The sequence below is a fragment of the Trichosurus vulpecula genome, chromosome 7, assembly GCF_011100635.1.
Source record: "Trichosurus vulpecula isolate mTriVul1 chromosome 7, mTriVul1.pri, whole genome shotgun sequence".
In the NCBI taxonomy this organism is placed as follows: Eukaryota; Metazoa; Chordata; class Mammalia; order Diprotodontia; family Phalangeridae; genus Trichosurus; species Trichosurus vulpecula.
Genome location: NC_050579.1, coordinates 184,598,799 through 184,618,149, shown reverse-complemented (window position 1 = coordinate 184,618,149; position 19,351 = coordinate 184,598,799). Strand labels below are relative to the sequence as shown.

General features: G+C 33.8%; 1 protein-coding gene across 1 annotated transcript in view; it reads right to left on the bottom strand.

The window, feature by feature from the left end:
- RNGTT (RNA guanylyltransferase and 5'-phosphatase) overlaps nucleotides 1–19,351 on the bottom strand; it is a 411,159-nt gene that overhangs the window by 51,660 nt on the left and 340,148 nt on the right. The window contains exon 14 of the mRNA XM_036767783.1: nucleotides 14,095–14,161. Coding sequence (XP_036623678.1) covers nucleotides 14,095–14,161 — 67 coding nt within the window. The remainder of the gene's footprint in view (nucleotides 1–14,094; nucleotides 14,162–19,351) is intronic.

Below are 19,351 nucleotides of genomic sequence, written 5' to 3'. Positions count from 1 at the left end.
GTTGTCATAATATTGACTCTTTGAGAAATTGAACATTTAAATAATTACATAAAAAACTTAGTCAATTGTACCAGATATAAAAATTGTCATAAACAGAACTCAGAACCTAAAAAAGCAGAGGGTAATGAGTAGTAATGGAAGATACATATCCTTTAGAATTTAACAACCTATAAAATGATGATGAATTTAGGACTTAGTCAAAGTTAGTTTCATGGCAGAAATGGAAATTCAACTATTGCTAAATGTATTGTAAAATTATCTCAAAGTCTAATATTTTTCAAAATGCAATGTATTCTATATGTAACTTTTAAGATCACAGGGATCACTGATCTAGAGTTGGAAAGAAACTCAGAGACCACAAAATCCAAACTCATTGTTTTAAACTATAAAGAAGGGCCATGGGAATATAAAGAGGCCAAAGGAAGTTAAAGTGATCTGCCTAACACCACAAAAGCAGTTTTACAGGCAGTGTTTTAACCTTACTCCAGAGCCAGTGTTTTTTCCACCATGCCATACTGGTTTAATTGCAATGTACAGGAATGCAATTTTTCAATTTGAAGGAAACTGGGTATGGCTACCTCAATGTTGTTGAAATAACCGCTAAAATATTACTATGCTATCTCAATATTTTGAGCTAGTATCATGTTTACTTTAAAATATTTCCTTCACTACAATTCTAAAGAACAAAAGTCAGATTTATCACCCTCCTTCTCCACTACTGACCCTATCTCTGCCAATGAATATGTGACCCTGGAATCTATAGTCTATCTTCTCTGGCCCTCAGTGTTCTCATTTGTAAAATGAGGGCCTTTGATGGAATATTTCCTAAAGTTCTTTCTAATTTTAACATTCTAAGATTTTATACAATAAATACAATAAATTCTGGCAGTGTTTACTGACTTGAATTACTCCTATTGCTTTGGAGAAAAACAAAAATTAGGTATCTCTCTCTTGAGACTTTCTCAAATAATTATGATACGTTTTTCACAACTGGAAGCACAGAGGGACAGACATTGTTCTAATGGTTTGCCTGACATAGCCCGCAACTATGATAATAGTATATTTGAAGTGTCTTTTCTCTGTATCTCTGAAGGCTTTTCTGAGACTGGATTTGGACAAGTGGGACAACTGAGGCATTCTTTTCTGTTCTTGTCACAGTCCAAAAAGGAGCAGTTTTTCTCTTTTATGTGGAAATGAAAATAAACACAAATTGCAGATGTTTAGTCTGGCCTAGACAGTACTAGGACCATTAAACAACTACTTTGGCCAAAGCAGCTTCACAGATGATCTTAATGTATTTAAATAATTATTAGTCCCCTCTGGAATTCTCATTATCTACGGAACTGATGACAACCAAGGAGTTTATCAAATGGGAAACAGTGTTCTCCGCAACTACCAGATTAATGCTTTCCTAGCAATAGCATTACATAATTGCTCTCTTCTCTTCTAAAAAAGTAAAATATTGGTGGAAAATGAGAAATGATATCCATAAACGCATGTTTTTCCTTTCCTAAATGAATGCTGTATTTATACCTCAGTGTATTAGTGTGTGTAAATACACCCATGGAGTTGGAGGGTAAAATAGGGGAGGAGAAAGAAAAGAGATAATAGGGAGAGTAGGAGCAGGAGAGTTAGAGACAGATGGGCAAACTTGTATTCTGATTGACTGTTAAGCAAATATTTATTGTTAGCACACTTTTAAATCTATTCTCCTTGGCCCTAAGCTAGGCCTGATTAAAAGTGACCTCATAAAAATACTGGATCACACATACTATCATTAGTATTTAATTTGCTTACACTTTCAAGGGCTTTTACAACAACAATCAGTGAAGTTTCAACTACATCAGACTTCTAGTCTCTTTTGAGCAAGAAATACTGTATTTTAGTAATATATTAGAATAAGTCCCCAAAGTTAAGTGCCCTACAGATAAAATTCTAATTGTACACTTCTAACAAGATTATTTGCATCAAAACTCTGGATCAGAAAAAGGTGCTGAATTACATTTAAACAAACATAAAGATATCTGAACACATAATTTGATGAAAAATTTACATTAAAAATGTTTTTAAGAGAGCATGCTGTTAAGTCAGATCTTTTAAAAATGGATAAAGTCAGATACTAGCTAGGAAACTGGATTAGTTTATAGGTGTTCTTAACATAGTACTTCACTACATGAAGATTAGCAAGAATATAACCATTGGGGATATCTGTCACATTGTAGTGGCAATAACTCTGCTTTAAAAAGCCCTGGTGTAAAAACAGAAGGTGACAGTAATAGAATATGCCTATCAGTATCCTTTTACTGCTACATAATTGATTAGCAAATACCACCACAATGCTTTGGTGGATATTTTTGTTTGTTTGATGAAACTCCCACCTCTAACACTCAAATGCTTCCAGGTACACTTCCAGTGTGGACTCACTTAAGCAGGCAGCAAGCACCCTAAAGCACTTTGTCAGCAAGTCAAACTTGTTGGTAAGAGAGTAAAGATTGCAGTGTAATTCTATTTTTGTTTGTTTTTTTAAATGTTTACTTCATGACTTGCCCACACAGCTATTAAGTGTGTGAGACAGAATCAAACATGTCTTCTTCACCCCAGGTATCCCCTATACCACCGAAACTGCCTCAAAGGTAGTCTATTAAGTCAAATTCCATTCTTCAAATTCCATTCTTATCCCTTTAGTCCACCTTACCAATTCTCTTTATCTTCTCTATTTCCTCCACTCTATTCCAAGCATCAAAGGGCTTTAGAATTGTAAAGGGCTTTAGAATTAATCTAGTCCAACCCCTTTCTCTTTCTATCCTTATTACATGACAAACAAAACATACAAGGAGACTGAAGTTAAATAAAATTTCAAACAGGAAAAATAAAACTCCAAAGAAACCAAATTATACTTAAATAAATATAAAGTTATCCCAATGTATGTAAAGAAAGTTAAGTGCAAAGATGTTGCCTAGGATACATGTATAAAATTAATTCACAATGTAGTTTTTAAGGCTCAGTATCTACTATCCTCTCAAGTTCTCTCTCCTTTATTTTTCTTTGTATCATCTCTTTTCCAGTCATCCTTCTTTCCACTGTATCTTATACCCCACTGTGCCTTTTTACACCCTCCTCCTTAATCCCTATAAACTTATACTAAGATAGTAGAAGAAACTCAGTTATGTATCCCTCAATATCAATTATGTTATATATGGTGAGTGAAGTTCCTACTATTATCTCACTTGGATATCTTACAATAAGGACAAATTAAATGTCTTAAGAGCCTGTGTCTACTTCTGACAATGGTTTTTGAGAGGCATCAGCCAATAATACATTACCTCTATTCTTCAGTTTTTTTCAATTTTCTATCCAAATTATTTTTATCTAATGTTACTAATACATCTATTTCTCCTTAAATTCTTGACAATGGACTACAGCAGTGGTGTTAGATTCAAATAGAAACAGATTCTTGAAGACTACATATTAACTTAGAGAACCACAAATTAAGTTAAGTATAAGCAGTTTGTGGCCAACTTTGCCACCTCTGGACTAGAACATATGGTAATAATGACCGTACGTAACCCCCACCCCCACCCCATGCATTCTATACAACTGATAGCCAAATTGTTCCTATTTGGTGTCATGCAAATAACAAGCAAAATATCAAAATACTCCCAATAGATAAGTGGTCAAATGATATGAACAGCTGACAAAAGAAGAAATGCAAACCATTAACAGTAATATGAAAGAAACTTTCAAATTATTAATAAAAGAAATGTCAATCAAAAAACCCTGAAGTTTCACATCACACTCAGTAAATTGGCCAAGATGACAAAAGATGGTAATATGCCATATAGAAATAGCTGTAAAAAGACAGGCATACATACAATACAGGTATTGGTGGAGCCATCAATTAATACATCATTGTGGAAAGTCATCTGAAAGTGACTGAAATGTCCATACCTTTTCACCCAGTGATTCTACTGTTAGTCACATACCAACCACAAGGAGGTAATTAAAAAAAATATTAAAGGCTCCACATATACCAGAATATTTATAATAGCATCTTTTTGATGGTAGCAAAGAATGAAGAAGGGGCAGCTAGGTCACATAGTGGACATAGTATAAGGCCTAGAGTCAGGAAGACTCATCTTCTGGAATTCAAATCTGGACTCATACATTTACTAGTTGTGTGACCCTGGGCAAGTCACTTAATCTTGTTTGTCTCAGTTTCTTCATTTGTAAAATGAGCTGGAGAAGGAAATGGCAAACAACTTGAGTATCTTTGCCAAGAAAAACTCAACTGCGGTCACGAAGAATCAGAAACAATGGAAACAAGAGAACAACAACAAATATCAGGAAATATTCTTTAATAACTGGCCAAGCCATTTTTTAAAAAAGGTTTTTTCATTCCCTAAAGAAATATCATTAGCACAAGTGATTCTGAGACACTACTATATTACAACTTTTCTTCAAATAGAAAGCTCCCAACTAAAATATTATTCCTTGTAATTTATATTGATTACATAGTTTTCTAGATCAAGAACTTTTTTTTTTTGTAGCAAACTATTTTTCACTTTTTTTTTCATTTTTTGTCTGTTTTCTTTCATGACATCACTAATACGGAAATGTTTTTCATTGTTGTGCATGTAAAAGAACTTTTTTTAAAATGATAAATGACAATCTGTTTTTGATACATCTAAGAAGCCTAAAGGGAAAACATGTTCAATGCTTGTATTTTAAATTTGAAAAAAATAAAAACCTGAGAGGATCGCTTTAATGAATTTTCAAAAGTGACTTTAAATGATAAGTATTTCCTTGACTCTATTACATAGTGTTATGAATGCACATGGCAATCATGAGTATGTGAATGTGACTAATATTCCCTCATAAATGGTAGTCGGAATGGACAACACCAGGCTCAGAGTTATAGATTTGGCTTTCCTAGTCTTAACATAATCAAAATAGTATGAAAGATTAAAAAAATTATAATGTTTCTTTACTTTTTTTCATATAACCATTACAAAGCCCTTGTAAAATACAGAATTTTTAAAGCTGATCTGTAGTGCCAAAGTCAGAACTTATATCTGACTCAGACTTGGAACGTTTTTTGGTCTGTCAGAGTTGGAAGAGGCAAACTAATACACAACGCTGTAGGGAAGGAATGCCTGTGTCTTTCCATAACAACCTCTGACTTATTAAAAAGCAGAGTTGACAAGTTTCAATCTCCCTTGGTTAGATGGATTGAGGTGGCCATGCAGAGCCTTGAGGATTAGACAGTATAGGAACAGCCTTAAAATTTTTTTTACTAAAAATATAAAAGGGTCTAAGAAAATAAAACTAACATAAGATAGACATTACATGCTAAATATAAAGAATTAATTAAAATTGTTTACATGCGAGAGATCTAAGCATACATGAAGCAGATGAATAAAAACTAATATAAATTTTATTTATACTTAAAATTTTAAAATCTTTTATCAAGTATTTCCACATAATTGGGATTTGTGGTGTTCTAGGCTTCTAAGTGACATCAAACAAAATGAAATAAAACCTTTGCTCTCAAGGACTTTGTAGTCTACTGGGAGATATAAAGAACAGAAAAGGTAAAAAGAAAACAAGTAAAAAGGGATCATTTAAGGAGGTAAAAATGAATAACAAAAGGATAGAGAAAGGCTTCCAACAGGAGGTGGTACTATAGCTGAGTCATGAAGGAAGCTGGAATAGAGACAGACAATATACAAATACTTATATACAAACACAATACATCACAGATGAATGTGAGGGCAAGGCTCAGAGGGAAGGCACCAAGAATAAAGAAAATTAGGAAAGGGTTCTGCAGAAGCTGATCTTTTAGCTGGGATCTGAAGGAATTCATGGAAGCTAGAAGACTGAGAGTGTTTCAGTCTGAGGGACAGCCAGTAACGATGACTGGAGTCAGGAGATGGCCTCCCGTGAGCAAGGAACAGCAAGGAGGCCCTTATCAGCAGATCAGGGTATTCGGAGGGGAGTGAGGTTTAGAACAATGGAAACATAAGAAGGCGCCCAATCATGAGGGGCTTTAAAAGTCAAATAACTGCTACATAATTTGTTAGTGATACTGTGTTAACTGATGAGAATGGGAGATGACAAAAGTCAAAAAAGGAAGGGACTAGTTGGAAAACCATACAAACAGCTTGATTTTGATCCCTGTGACAAGTCTAGAATGGACCATTAAACAGAAAATTTACAAGCATCCAGAAAAGGAAAAGATGATTAGAAAAAACAAATAGCACGTTTCATAAAAAACTGGTTATGACAGACCTACTTCATTTCTGTTTTTTGACAAGTTTACTAAATTGGTAGATCGTGGAAATGTTGCGGATATAGTTTACGCATTTTATAAAGTATCACTTGCTATACTGGATAAAGTGATATGATCTTGATAATAATATGGTCAGATAGAATTCAGAACTACTGAATGGCTGGACTCAAAGAGTAAACATTAATGATTGTATGATGACTTGGAAAGACATTTACAGTGAAATGCCCCCCCAGAATTTCTGCTTAGCCCTATGCCTGGCACATAGTAAACATTTACTGTTGCTCAGTGATGTCCAACTCTTTGTGACCCCATTTGGGATTTTCTTGGCCAAAACACTGGAATCGTTGGCCATTTCCTTCATCAGTAAATCAAGGCAAAAAGAGGTTAAGTGATTTTCCCAGAGTCACAGAGCTAGTGTCTGAGGCCACATTTGAACTCAGGTATTCCTGATGCCCGGCCCAGCTCGTGTGCACTCTCACTCTCCCCACCCCACCCCCCCAAGCCACCTAGTTGCCTCGTAGTCATTTAATAAATATTTATTGATTGATCAACATTTTCAACAATAATTTAAAAGGCATAAATTGCATGCTTATCAAACTTTCAGATGACATTGGGAAGGATAGTTAAAATGATGAAAAACAGTATAGATTCAAAAATATTTTGACAGACTAGAACAGGAGTTGGTAAACTGTAGCCTATGGGCCAAATCCAGCCTGCTGCATGTTTCTATATGGCCAGCAAGAACAGTTTTTTAAAATGTTAAAACTGGCCCTACAAAACAGATATAGGGTTGGATTTAGCCTGTAAGTCACAGTTTGTCAATTCCTGGGCCAGGACATTGTGCAGGATTTAATTTGTTGAAATTTACTAAAAAAAAAAAAATATAAAGCAGAGGATGAGAAAAATGTCATTAAAAAAAAAAGAATTAGTGAGTACCATAGAGGGTTTAATAACCTTGGCATTACCCTCAACTCCATATATTCAATCAGTTGCCAAGTCTTGTCCATTCTATCTCCACGACATTCTATTCTTTCTGATCACAAGGTCACTACTCTAGTTCAGGCCCTTATCATCTCCTCCCCATACTACAATAAGAGCTTCCTTAATCAGTTCCCCTACCTCAAAGTTCTTTCCTCTCTTATCCACCCTCTACACAGCTGCCAAAGAGGTTTTCCTAAAATGTAGGTCTGATCATGTCTCTCCTCTGCTCAATAAATTCCAGTGGCTCTGTACTGGCTTAGTTTCAAATATAAACACGTCGTTTTGGTTTTTAAATCCTTTTACAACCTAGCTCCAATCCAGCTTTAGCCTTACTGCTCATCTTCACACACAACACTCCACCTCTCACGTTTGTTTTTTTGCACTTGCCCCTGCCTGGATTATCTCCCTCTTTACTTTTCCTTTAAGAATTCCTTGTTTCCTTTAAAACTTAGCTCAAGAGTCACCTTGTACATGAATCGAATCTTTTATGCCCCAAGCTGCTTATGTTTTCCTGATCAAAAATTACCTTATATTTATTTTGCATATATTTACATATGTATATGCTTTTCTCCTACCCCCAACAAAATGTAAACTCCTCAGAGTAGGCGATTTTATTTTTGCATTTTATCCCTAGTGCTTAGCATAGTTCTTATTCACGGCAGGTCATTTTGTGGGACTGTGAGAAATAAGGAATTTTCACTCTAAAAATTCAGAGTTCTGAAAACTTTCTTACACTGATATGTTTTCATCTGCAAACTACCGTGGTTACCTAAGTCTTCTAACAGGAAGAAAAGTGGCTTATATTTCATAATACAGGCCTATGTACTTTTAAGGTTCTAGTGTCAGAGACACCACAACATCACATGGTGATATGCTCTCCCCAGATTTAGGGATAAAGAGAAATTTTTCTATCATGGAAATCAATGGTTCATGAGAATGCCTCATGAAATTCTGTGATAGATGGCTGGCACCTCTCATATAGGATGAATATTAATTAACTTATTAAAATATAAACTGTTTTATAATATAAATAATTAATCTTTATTAAGCTGCCTATTTATAGAATAAAAGACAAAGTGAAATTTGTCGTTAACAGAAAATGAAAGATTTCTCCCCACTACCCCCGCCAAGATTCATTATCACTTTGTAATGGAGAAACCCAGTATTTTGACAGTTTTTTTCTTCCCAGAAGCAAGTGAAGATTGAAATGTAAAATCTTGAACCTAATAAATGTTTTGTGCTAACTACCCTTCCGATCTTGGTTCCTTCACTGACAATATTTTAAAATCATTTCATAATGTACTTCAAACTCCCTTTCATTTGTACTATAATCCTTATTCAAAAATTATTTCACAGAATAATGAACTTCAATAGTTCTGATATATATATGAGAAAAGAAATTAAAATAGTATTATGAACCATTTTAAACCTATTAAAGAATTTCCATAAAAGGACAATTTTCCTTTAAATTTAATTAATCCTCATCTATATAAAACTGTAATGGTAACTACCCCATTTCAGATTATTAATGGTTATATAATGTCAATGGCTCTGTATGCTAGATATTTAGGTGATAATAATATTTTCTCTTAATTCATTTAATCTGATTTATGATCATATTATAAACTTATCTGTTTCATTTAGTTTAATATTTCAAGATAGAGCTTAATAGCATACTTAATATTCCTTTTATTTTCTCTCCTTTTTCAGTTTTGATACAAAATATTTGTTTTTCCTTTTTTAAAATCATAACATCTATTTATTTTGTTAGTTTTTTTCCAAAAAACTTCAAATATTTAGTAGCTCCATGGTTTTACTTCCAATGTTGTTAATGTCCTCTTTAATTTTCAGAATTTCTTCTTTATTGTTTAGCTAAGGGTTATTTTATTTTATTCATTGATTTATTCTTTTTTCTCTTAAAAGCTAATTTAGCTATATCCCATAAATTTTGATATATTGTCTCATTATTGTCATTTTTGAAGAAATTTTCAGTTGTTTCTATAACTTGTTCTTTGAACCAGCTGTTACTTAAAATTATGTTATTTAGCTTCCCAGTACTTTCTTTGACCAGTAAGTGATGTATTTATTATTTCTGCTTTTCCACATTTTTATTAAGTTCTTTATGCCCCAATATAGGGTCAGTTTTTTGTGTACAGCTAAATTCCTTTCTACCTCTATTCAGAAATTACTTTTTCTAAAACTGTCCAGGTCCTTAACTTCTTTGTCTTTTGGTTAGATTTCTCTAAGTCTGAAAAAGGTACTCCCCACTTAGAGTTTTATGATCTATTTCTCTGTCCTCCCCTCCTCAAACTCGATTAATTTTTCCTTCAAATATTCAGATGCTATGCTATTTGTTATATACATATTGTGTACTGATATGTTATCTATGGGGCCTTTAAGCATAATGTGATTTCTCTGCTTATGTCTCATTATTGTGTCTATATTTACAATAGCTTTATCTGAAATCATGACTGGTAGCCCTGATTTTTCTTTTCAGTTTGGCTGAAGGAAAATATATTTTGTTCCAATCTTGTTTTATCTCTATGTGAATCTTCATGTTTCAAGAATATTTTTTGTAAAAAAACGTATTGTTGGATTCTGTTTTCTAATCCACTCTAACCTCTTCCATTTTATGGGCCCTCTCCCAGCATTGTTTCGGACTCTCTAAACTTTGCTACCCTATTTTGGCTGTTTCCTTACCCTAGAAAATCCCTTTCACCTGGTCCCCTGTGGCTTTTTTGTCCTGGGCGATCTTTCTGCTCCAGCTTGCCCCTCCTTCTATTGATGAGTTCCTCCTAGGAATCTCCATTTGGAGGAACTGCTCAGGTTACCCACCCTTCATTCTTCTTACAGCTACTCTCTCTAAACTTTGCTGCAATGTTCCTGTTGGGATTCTTCTCCTCCTCCCTCCCCTCAGTGAATTTTCTTCTCCCATTAGAACATAAACACTTCGAGGGCAGTGGCTGTCTTTGTTTTTTGTATTTGTATCTTCAGAACTTAGCACAGTGCCTAGGTACATAGTAAGTGATAAGTAAAAACTTTATGACTTAAAATCTAGGAGATTCAATCTCATTCACATCTACAGTTACGATGGCTAATTGTGTATTTGCCTCCATCCAGTCCCCTTGTATTTTTTCTTCTCTTTACTCGACATTTGTGATTATTAAATAAAACACTTTGTTGAGGTTCCATGGCATCTCTTATCACTCTCCTTGTGCTATCTTTGGCTGTAGGTTTTTATTTTCTTCCTTTCCTTTTGATTCCTCCTTCCTTTGTTCCTCTTTCTGACAGCTCTTCTCCCCCCCTTTATGGCAGTAGCTGCTAAATCTTATGTAATCCTTACCATGACTCCTTGGTACTTGAATTCTTCCTTTTTGGTTGTTTAATAGTATTTTTTTTTTGACCTCTGGATTTGCTTTGAGCTCTGGATTTTGGATATGATGTTACTGGGTGTTTTCATTTTAGAGTTTCTTACTGGAGGTGATAAAATATATTCTTTTTATTTTTAATTTGCATTAAAGTTCTAAGGGTTCTGGATAGTTTTCATTTATAATTTCTTGACATATGGTTATCAAGGATTTCTTTTTTTGGTGATGCTTTTCAGATAGTCAAATAATTTTTAGATTTCTCCTTGGTTTGTTTTCAAGATCAATTTTTTTTGTAATATGTTTCTTACATGTTCTTTCAGTTTTTCAATTTTGTGATTGCATTTTAATATTTCTTGTCACATTGGATTGCTGATTTCTGTTTGGCTCATTCTAATTTTTAGGGTTTTTAGTTTTGGGGTGAGGTTTTCCACCTTCTATCCTAAGGTGCCAATATTTGTCATGTATTTTCTCCCTCAGCATTCCACTTTGTATCTCTTATTTCATTTTTCCAGATACTCTTGTAGCCCTTGTGGCCAGGGCATTTTTTTTTCTGCAAGTCTTAACTAGACTTGCTGTAAGATTACTCTCTTCCTCAGAGTTTACTCTCTGGGCATCTGTCAGTTCAAGGTATATTCTCATAGTTTTAGGTATTTTCCTGGTTTGTTCATCTCGGCAGTCTAAATGTCTAAGCTGGAGGGAGAGAAGAGTCCTGTGTTTGGATCAGAGTCTGCTCATTGACTCTTGCAAGGAGTGGGCATGCCATGTGTAGTTCTGCATATGGTAGCCAAGACCAGTCCCCTCCTTCATTCTTTTAAATTCTTCATCTTTTGTCCACCTATAGGAATTTTATTATTTTTTTCTAGCTCTATAAAATAATCATTTGGTAGTCTGATTTGCATGGCACTGGTTAAGTAAATTAATTTGGATAGTATCATCATTTTAAACTCATTATATTTTCCATAAAACCCATCTATCTTATGAACTTCCCTATACAAAGGTACAGAGACAGGAGATGAAAAGGCACCAGATTTTTTTTTAGTCACCCAAATTCACAAGCTTGGAGTTATTTTCTACTCGTCTCCCTCACTCTGTAATCAAGTAAGTTGCCAAGTCTTATCTATTCTGCCTCCAAAAAAATATTCCCATTACATCTCTTTCTCTCTATGTGGCCACTACCTTAGTTAAGGCCTTATGACATCTTCCCTGGATTATTATAATAGTCAACTAAGATGGTCTCCCTAGTCAAGTCTCTTTCCTCCCAAATCCTCCATGTGATATTCTGAAAACCTTAATCTAACCGCATTACTTCCCTGTTCAGTAAACTCATGACTCATCACTTTCAGGGTCAAATATAAACTCTTTAGTTTGGCATTTAAAGTCTTTTAAAACCTTGCTCCAACTTTAAATATTATTACCTTTTATGCATTCCATGGTTCAGCAAACTTGGCCTTCTTACTGTTCTTTATATATGACTATATCTCCTTTGTCTAAGCTTTTGTATAGGCTATCTTCCACACATACAATATACTCTCTCATCATAGCCTTGGCACTCCTACTTTCCTTCAATGCTCAGCTCAAGCAGTACCTCTTACATGAAGCCTCTCCCAATCCCCCTATTTGCTACTGCTCCCTCCTCATTACCCTGGATATAATTTATTCAAGATATACTTGTAAGTATGTGTATTTTTCTCCCTATATTATTTAAGTTCTTGTACAGTAGGGGTATTTTAGCCATTGTAACCCCAGAAGGCACATAATAAATATTTCTTAAAAGACTGACTTTCAATACCATGGAACATTTTTTAAAACAACCAAAAACTGCATTGGTCTCAAAAGCCATTTTAGTATCTTCTGCCTTTTAATGTAAATACTAAATAGTATTTAATACTCTAATGGATCAGTGTTCTCATTGATATGGGAATTCCCTCCTTTGATGCACATTGTAACACATTTTCCCAGTCCATTATGTGATTTTCTTATCTGTGTCTTTAAACACAGGTTCAGTACAGGGAGCATTCTCAATGTGCTAAGCATATTCAAGTTCTCCTGACATGACAAGGGAATTAAAGGAACCCATAGGCTATCCATCTATTATCTCTCACTCTTCTTATGTGACTAGCCCATCTTTTATGATCATATATTTCTTTGATAGCATACTTTAATGTCATCTCTTCTCCTCAAGTTTATTATATGCCTTTTTTTGTTTGTTTCAGTTCAAGACTTTCAAATCTTCATAGCTTTTTATCAACACATTTATCAAAGGCATTCTTAAGGAAGATATTAGAAGGGAACAGACAGGCTTTTTCAAATATTACTTAGTAAACCACAACTTGGTCATAAAAAAATTAACTGAAAGATTCAAAGAATACAAAGTCTCACTGTGCTTATTTTTTATGATTTTTTTAAAAAGCATATTTCATGTGGTTGAGCAAAACACTGCCTTAAAGATTCAAAATCTTTTAATAAGTTAGCTACCATGTATACACCAAAGTTAGATAAGATTTTTGGTCCTCTGATCCTTAATATCAAGTGAAACATGAAAGAGAGGTATGCTCACCAAAGATTTTTTCTATTAACATGAATGAGGTTCAGTGTAAAGGACAAGTCAAAGAAGGGGAATAAGGTCCTATAGCTGTCTCAGTTTGCACATGATAATATTTTGCTGGCCCCAAACCCCAGAACAGCATGGAGCTGCCTACTGAGAACTCTAATCACTCAAAAAAAGCCTAAGCATCCACATTAAAAAAAAAATGACAAATGTTTCTAGAGCTTGTATATCAGTGTGTGTAAATACACACGCACACACATGCGCGTGCGCACACACATACACATATTAAACTGATACTGAAAATGGAAATAAGTTGAGGTTCAAAAGCTGAAAAGGAGAAAGAAAATTTGCTACACTGCATTCCTTTAATGATACCAAGCTTCCCCTGGAAAAGAAATGTCACATTTTTCATAACAATATTCTGCTGGTGACACTATAAATATCAAAAGATACTCTATCTTTTTACTGTTACTGGTGTTATTTTATTATTTATTGTTAGTTATTGCATTATTTTATTAGATATAAGTTTACTTATTTCACCAAAGGAATTAAAATAAAATCTCATTATCATTTCAATGCCAGAAAAATTAAGAATACTGCCTAGTATTTTAAAAACCATCTACTACTACTACTACTACTACTACTACTACTACTACTACTACTACTACCACCACCAACAACAACAACAATAATAATGTGTTTTTAATTGTGTGTCATCAGGATACTTAAAGCACTAAAAAGTTATTGTTTTGTTAAAATATACATGTCTTTTTGGTTAAGCAAAAGATTCACCATTCCTTACCACATTGTTATAGAATATGATACTGTTGTACTTTTAAATACATGTCAGATTAGGGAAAGGTTAAATTACATTTTTTAAAAACCATAAGAAAAATAAGTAATCATACCTTAATTTGTGCAAATGGTCTTTCATAACCTCCAACATAAAGAAGGCCAACATTCTGGGGAAGCAGCCTACAATTTAAAAAATAATAATTTTCTTATCAACATTTCTGAAAAGGACAGGTATTATAATAAAACTAGTATGTATGCTACTTTTATGCAATGATAAAATTAGCAAAAGAATCATTCTGGCATTTCAGATTATAGTAGGTTAAAGAAGACATCTGCTAGAAATAAAACCTAAATATAGAGTATTTTAACTTAAAAATAAGTAATTCTAGTAAAGTCATTACTCTATCTATGAAAGGGAGAAGGGTAAAAAGAATTTATATGTTTTTGATGCATTATTTTCTAAAACATTACTAATATTAAAGATTTTACCAGTATGTACAATCCTAATGAGGCAATTTGTTAAAAATACTTTTAATGCTGTTAAATATTTGTCTTCTTTGACTCCTCCCTTTCTTTGATTCCCATGTAAAACAAGTAACCAAATCCTACCAAATGCTTCTTTCATAATCTTGTTTATCTTTGTATTACAACTAATACCAATCTCTCTCATGATACCACACTTAGATCACTTTAATAATGTTCTAACTGGTCTTCCTTTAACTTAGTCCAACTTGAATACAGCAGTAGGATTTAATTTATCAAACTAAAATATTACTTTCATCCTATATGTCACTTTACCACTTAAAAACTTCAAATAGCTCCCCACTACTTTTAGGATCAAATTCAATTTCCTCACCCTGGTAGTCAAGAATTTCTATAATCTAGTGCCAATGAACTATTCCACCTTATCTGGTAATACTATCCTATAAGATTATATTATATATTATACAATATATTATACTCTTCAGTAATTGAGCTGATTCCTTTCCCACACCCGATAGCTTATCCTTTCCCCTCTCCATCCTCGAATTATCTTATATTGAATTCGTATATATTAAATCCTCAGTAAAATATAAATTCCTTGAGGCTAAGGACTGTTTTAATTTTGTCTCAGATTTTAGCAGATTGTTTAGCATGCAGTAAGCACTTAATAAATGCTTGCTGAATTTCCTCAGAAAAGGTTGTGTTCACTTCTACCCTTTTACTCATATTGTTCCAATAGATAAAAGTTCTACTCCCTCAGCAATGACTAATTAATCCTTACTCTTTCAAGATCCCTATTTCTTCAAGTTTAATTAGTCTATACTACTCTTCGTACTATAGCATTAAGATCTCCACTTACCCCAACTTAAGGTAGTATTTGTTTATGTAGTATTTTCCAAATCATATATTTTGGTAGCTGATCATAGGCTGTCTCACATCGTTCTCTATCTGCTTCCCTTGCACATATCTTATCTCTCTCTAATGACAGTGGACATTTTTCAATGGTAGGAATCATGTCTGACATTTTTCTCAAATACACAAAAGGACTACACTCAATATAAGGTCTTCAATAAACAGTTTTTGAATTTAATCAAAGTAATAGGGTTCATAACATCAATATGAGAAGATGAATTCCCTATAGGGTTCTTCTAGATGTTCCTGTTTATATTTGACTTTGTATCAAACATCAGAACACTAAAGGTCTCACCAATGTGAACCATGGGAATTCTAAAGAGATTGGCCTAACAATCCCACCTGGGGGGGAGGGGGGTGAAGGAGAATCGGATAAATTGAAAACTACTGCCTAGGTTATGAAATGCAATTGGATGGTTGGGCTGTTGAATGGCATTAGTAGATATAGCTGGTTCAGACACTACAGATGGACAATAAACTGGACACAGAATTGAAAAGATGAAGAAAAAGGGTTGGATTACATATGAGAAAATACGTCATACTTTCAAAGATCTCTGACACAAAAACTTATCTTTGTAATACCAAAATTCTTCCTGTGAGACTATATTGCTACATATCCTAGAATGCCAGAACCTCTGAAGAATGAAAACTGTAGATAAACCAAATAGCAATGGAGAACTACATAGAGGATACAAGGAAGTTGTGTTATATTATAAATGACTACTTGAACACAAAAAGTGGAGAAGATATAAGATAATCAAGAAAATGCATGATGTATATCAATGAGATTGTTACCCATCTAAAATAACAGAGATCATAGTTCAGAAATTGAAGGTATCGATAAGCATTTATTAAGTGCCTACTATGTAGCAAGCTCTGTGATAACTGATGGACATACAAAGACAAAAGGCAGTCGCCGTTCTCAAGGAGCTTACAATCTAATGGAAGAGAAAACACAAAAACAATTATGTACAAACAAGATATGTACAGGGGAAACTGAAGATAAATAACTGAGGAAAGGTACTAGCATTAAGTGGGATCAGTAAAAGCTTCTCTTAGAAGCCTTGGGATTTTAGCTGGGACTTGAAGGAAGCCAGTGAAAGTGAGCAGAGACGGGAGATAAAATGTCTTGTGCAAGGAAGCCAGTGTCACTGAACCACAGTAACCAGAAACTCCTTAAAATTATATATCAAGCAATATATTTTTAATGTTGAACTTAGGTAAAACCCATGTATTATGTAATGAATAATCTGAAAAGAGTAATGAAATCACAGAAAATAGAGAAAGAAGACAAAATCAACCCCTAACTAAAGCGTACATGTATTCAAATTTATAAGCAAACCTTTTTCGTTAAAATAATTTTAACCTAGACAACCTAATTTAAGAGACTCTACAACCAGAGGTTGACTTAAATATTAAAAAAAAATTTCTGTACTTTCTCTGGTTGCAACTCCAATTCTTATAATTCTTTCCTCAGTTACTGAAGTGAACAAATAGGTACAATACTATGCACTGCAAAGACAGAGATCATTTGGCATACATTCCCTCAACTCTACTCTTTTATGGCCTTCCCCTCCCATGCCCATTTTTAAAAGTAATTTCACCTATTCTTCTCTGCTTCTTTTTCTGTCTTAGAGGAACCTTTGTTTCTACGCCAAGTGAAGGCTAATATTTCTGCATCCTTGATGCCACTTCTCCAGGCCACTGCTCCAGCAATCACCCCCTTTCCCTCATGGATACACCTACAATCATTCCTATACCAATGATTCCTCCTCATCTGCTTGCAAACCTCAGATTTACTTTGATACTTTCCCCTAACAAGCTCATCTTGCTACTTCTTAAGATTCACTGCCAAACGTCTTGTGCCTCTATCCACTTATCCTTAGAACTATTTGCAATCTGACTTAAATTCCCACAAATCTAAAGTCAAAGGCTTTTCCTTAGTATTCATCCTTTTTTAATCTCTCTGCAGTTTTTGATACTTCTGACCATTCTGTTCTTTCCAACAGTAAAATGAAAAATGCCTCAACTATGCAATATGGGGTAACAAATTAAAAACAGTCTAGGAAAACTTTAACTGTCTTACACATTTATTAACAATGTAAATTTGATGTTAGACACACAGGCTGCTTATTTATTTCCTTTAAAAAGAAGTGTACAGAATGCTCTACAATCTTTTTTTGCAGTAAAGTTATTGTTCATATACTTAGAAACCCACAAAAAGGAGAGAATCAAGATTGAAAATTTGACAGATATATCCTAATTACTATCATAACCTGGTAGAAAATATGTCAATGGTCTGTCTTCATCATATTTTACCACTAAGTTGCAAACCTCAGAACTATGTTTTTTGCCTCTTTAAAAAAATAACTGCATGGATGCTTCCCTTTTCAAATTTTTTACTTTTCATTCATGTCACTCTTGTGCCTTGACTCCAAAGTGAATTATCACCTGGCATCTGATTGAGCTTTCATATGCAATATAATTTGAAGACTTGCTAATAATCCTTCTTTAGAAAATTAGTATTTCTAGCCTATATTTCCACTTTTAAAAATGAGACCTGCTTCTGAAATATTTTCCTCATTTTAAAAAATGCCAATATACTCAAAATGGTATGTTTGAGGTTGAAAAGTTATTGTGTAGGCACTAAATATGACCAGGCACTTCAACAATTAGTTCTTTTCATCCCCCCCTCCCCGCCAAAAAAGGAAATTAATCCAAGTATCAGACACCGGGAAAAACAATAGCATCCATTATATTTTCAGAAAAAATAAATCAATATGCAAAAAGTTAGCCTGTATTGCTTTAAACACCAAAGGAACAAATATTGTATCTTGTGGAAACAAGAAAACTCCAGAGTAGTACCTAGAAAAATTTATAACACATAGGAAAAATCAAGTTAAGAATAAAAGTGAACTTAAATCAAAATAAACCCATTCATCCCACAATATACTGATAAATTATCACAGAAAAAGTATATTTTAAAAACAAAAGAGTTGTTTAAAAACCAAAATAAAATGAAAGAAAAATAGGAATAGCTAATAAACCATAAAATTTGGTAGCCACACTCCCATCATCAAAAAGACAATGCTGCTGCCCTTACAATTAACATGATGAAACACTCCGTCCTATAACAACACTATTCAAATATGTCAAAAACTCAGGAGTACATCGTCTTCAAGGACCTAAATGGATAACTATTCCTTTCTGACTAAGGAAAAGATAGTCACAGTAGATCATGTTGCTGATGAATGGATACATTAAATCTGTCATTTCACTCCTTAAAATTTTGCAGGGGAAGAAAGAGATATAGGATACAGAAGCACTCAAAGAGTTGGCTCATCAAGAAACTAAAGGCTTTTCTTGAGAAAGGCAGCAATCACAGAGATGTCAATCTACAGCTTTAAAAGAGATAATGGGGTCTTTAATTCCAGATAAAACCAGACAAAACCTGGAATTTTAATATAAAATAAAGTAGATGAGGACAGAGGAGCCAGGGGGAATGTCAAAACCATCCCTTTAATTAGGGAATTAGAAAAGCAATAGAGGAAAACAGTTCTCAGGGCTACAAAACAGTTGGGTGAATGAGAAAACTACAAAGTACTGAAATCCTGAAATATTGGTTATGATCATGCAACTAGAAAAGCTTTTACTCTTAAGATGATTCAAGGAGAGTAAGAAAAAAGTACTCTACTTAAGCTTGGGAGAAAAACCCAGTAAGGCAGATTCCACACTGTTGTCTTTGTAAGCTTTAACTCCAAATGATAATAAAGTCAAAACCTGGAACCAAATTGGAAACTAAAGAGTACTAAAAACATAAATGTGTGGTAATATTTCTTTGTTAGTTTGATCCTGAACTATTTCACAAAAGCAAGCCAGGTGTCAAAAGGGGAATATAAAAGGTTAGAACAAATCCATCACCATTACTAGGAGGAAAAAATGAAAGCAAATACTTTGACAATGAGCCAGTAATGC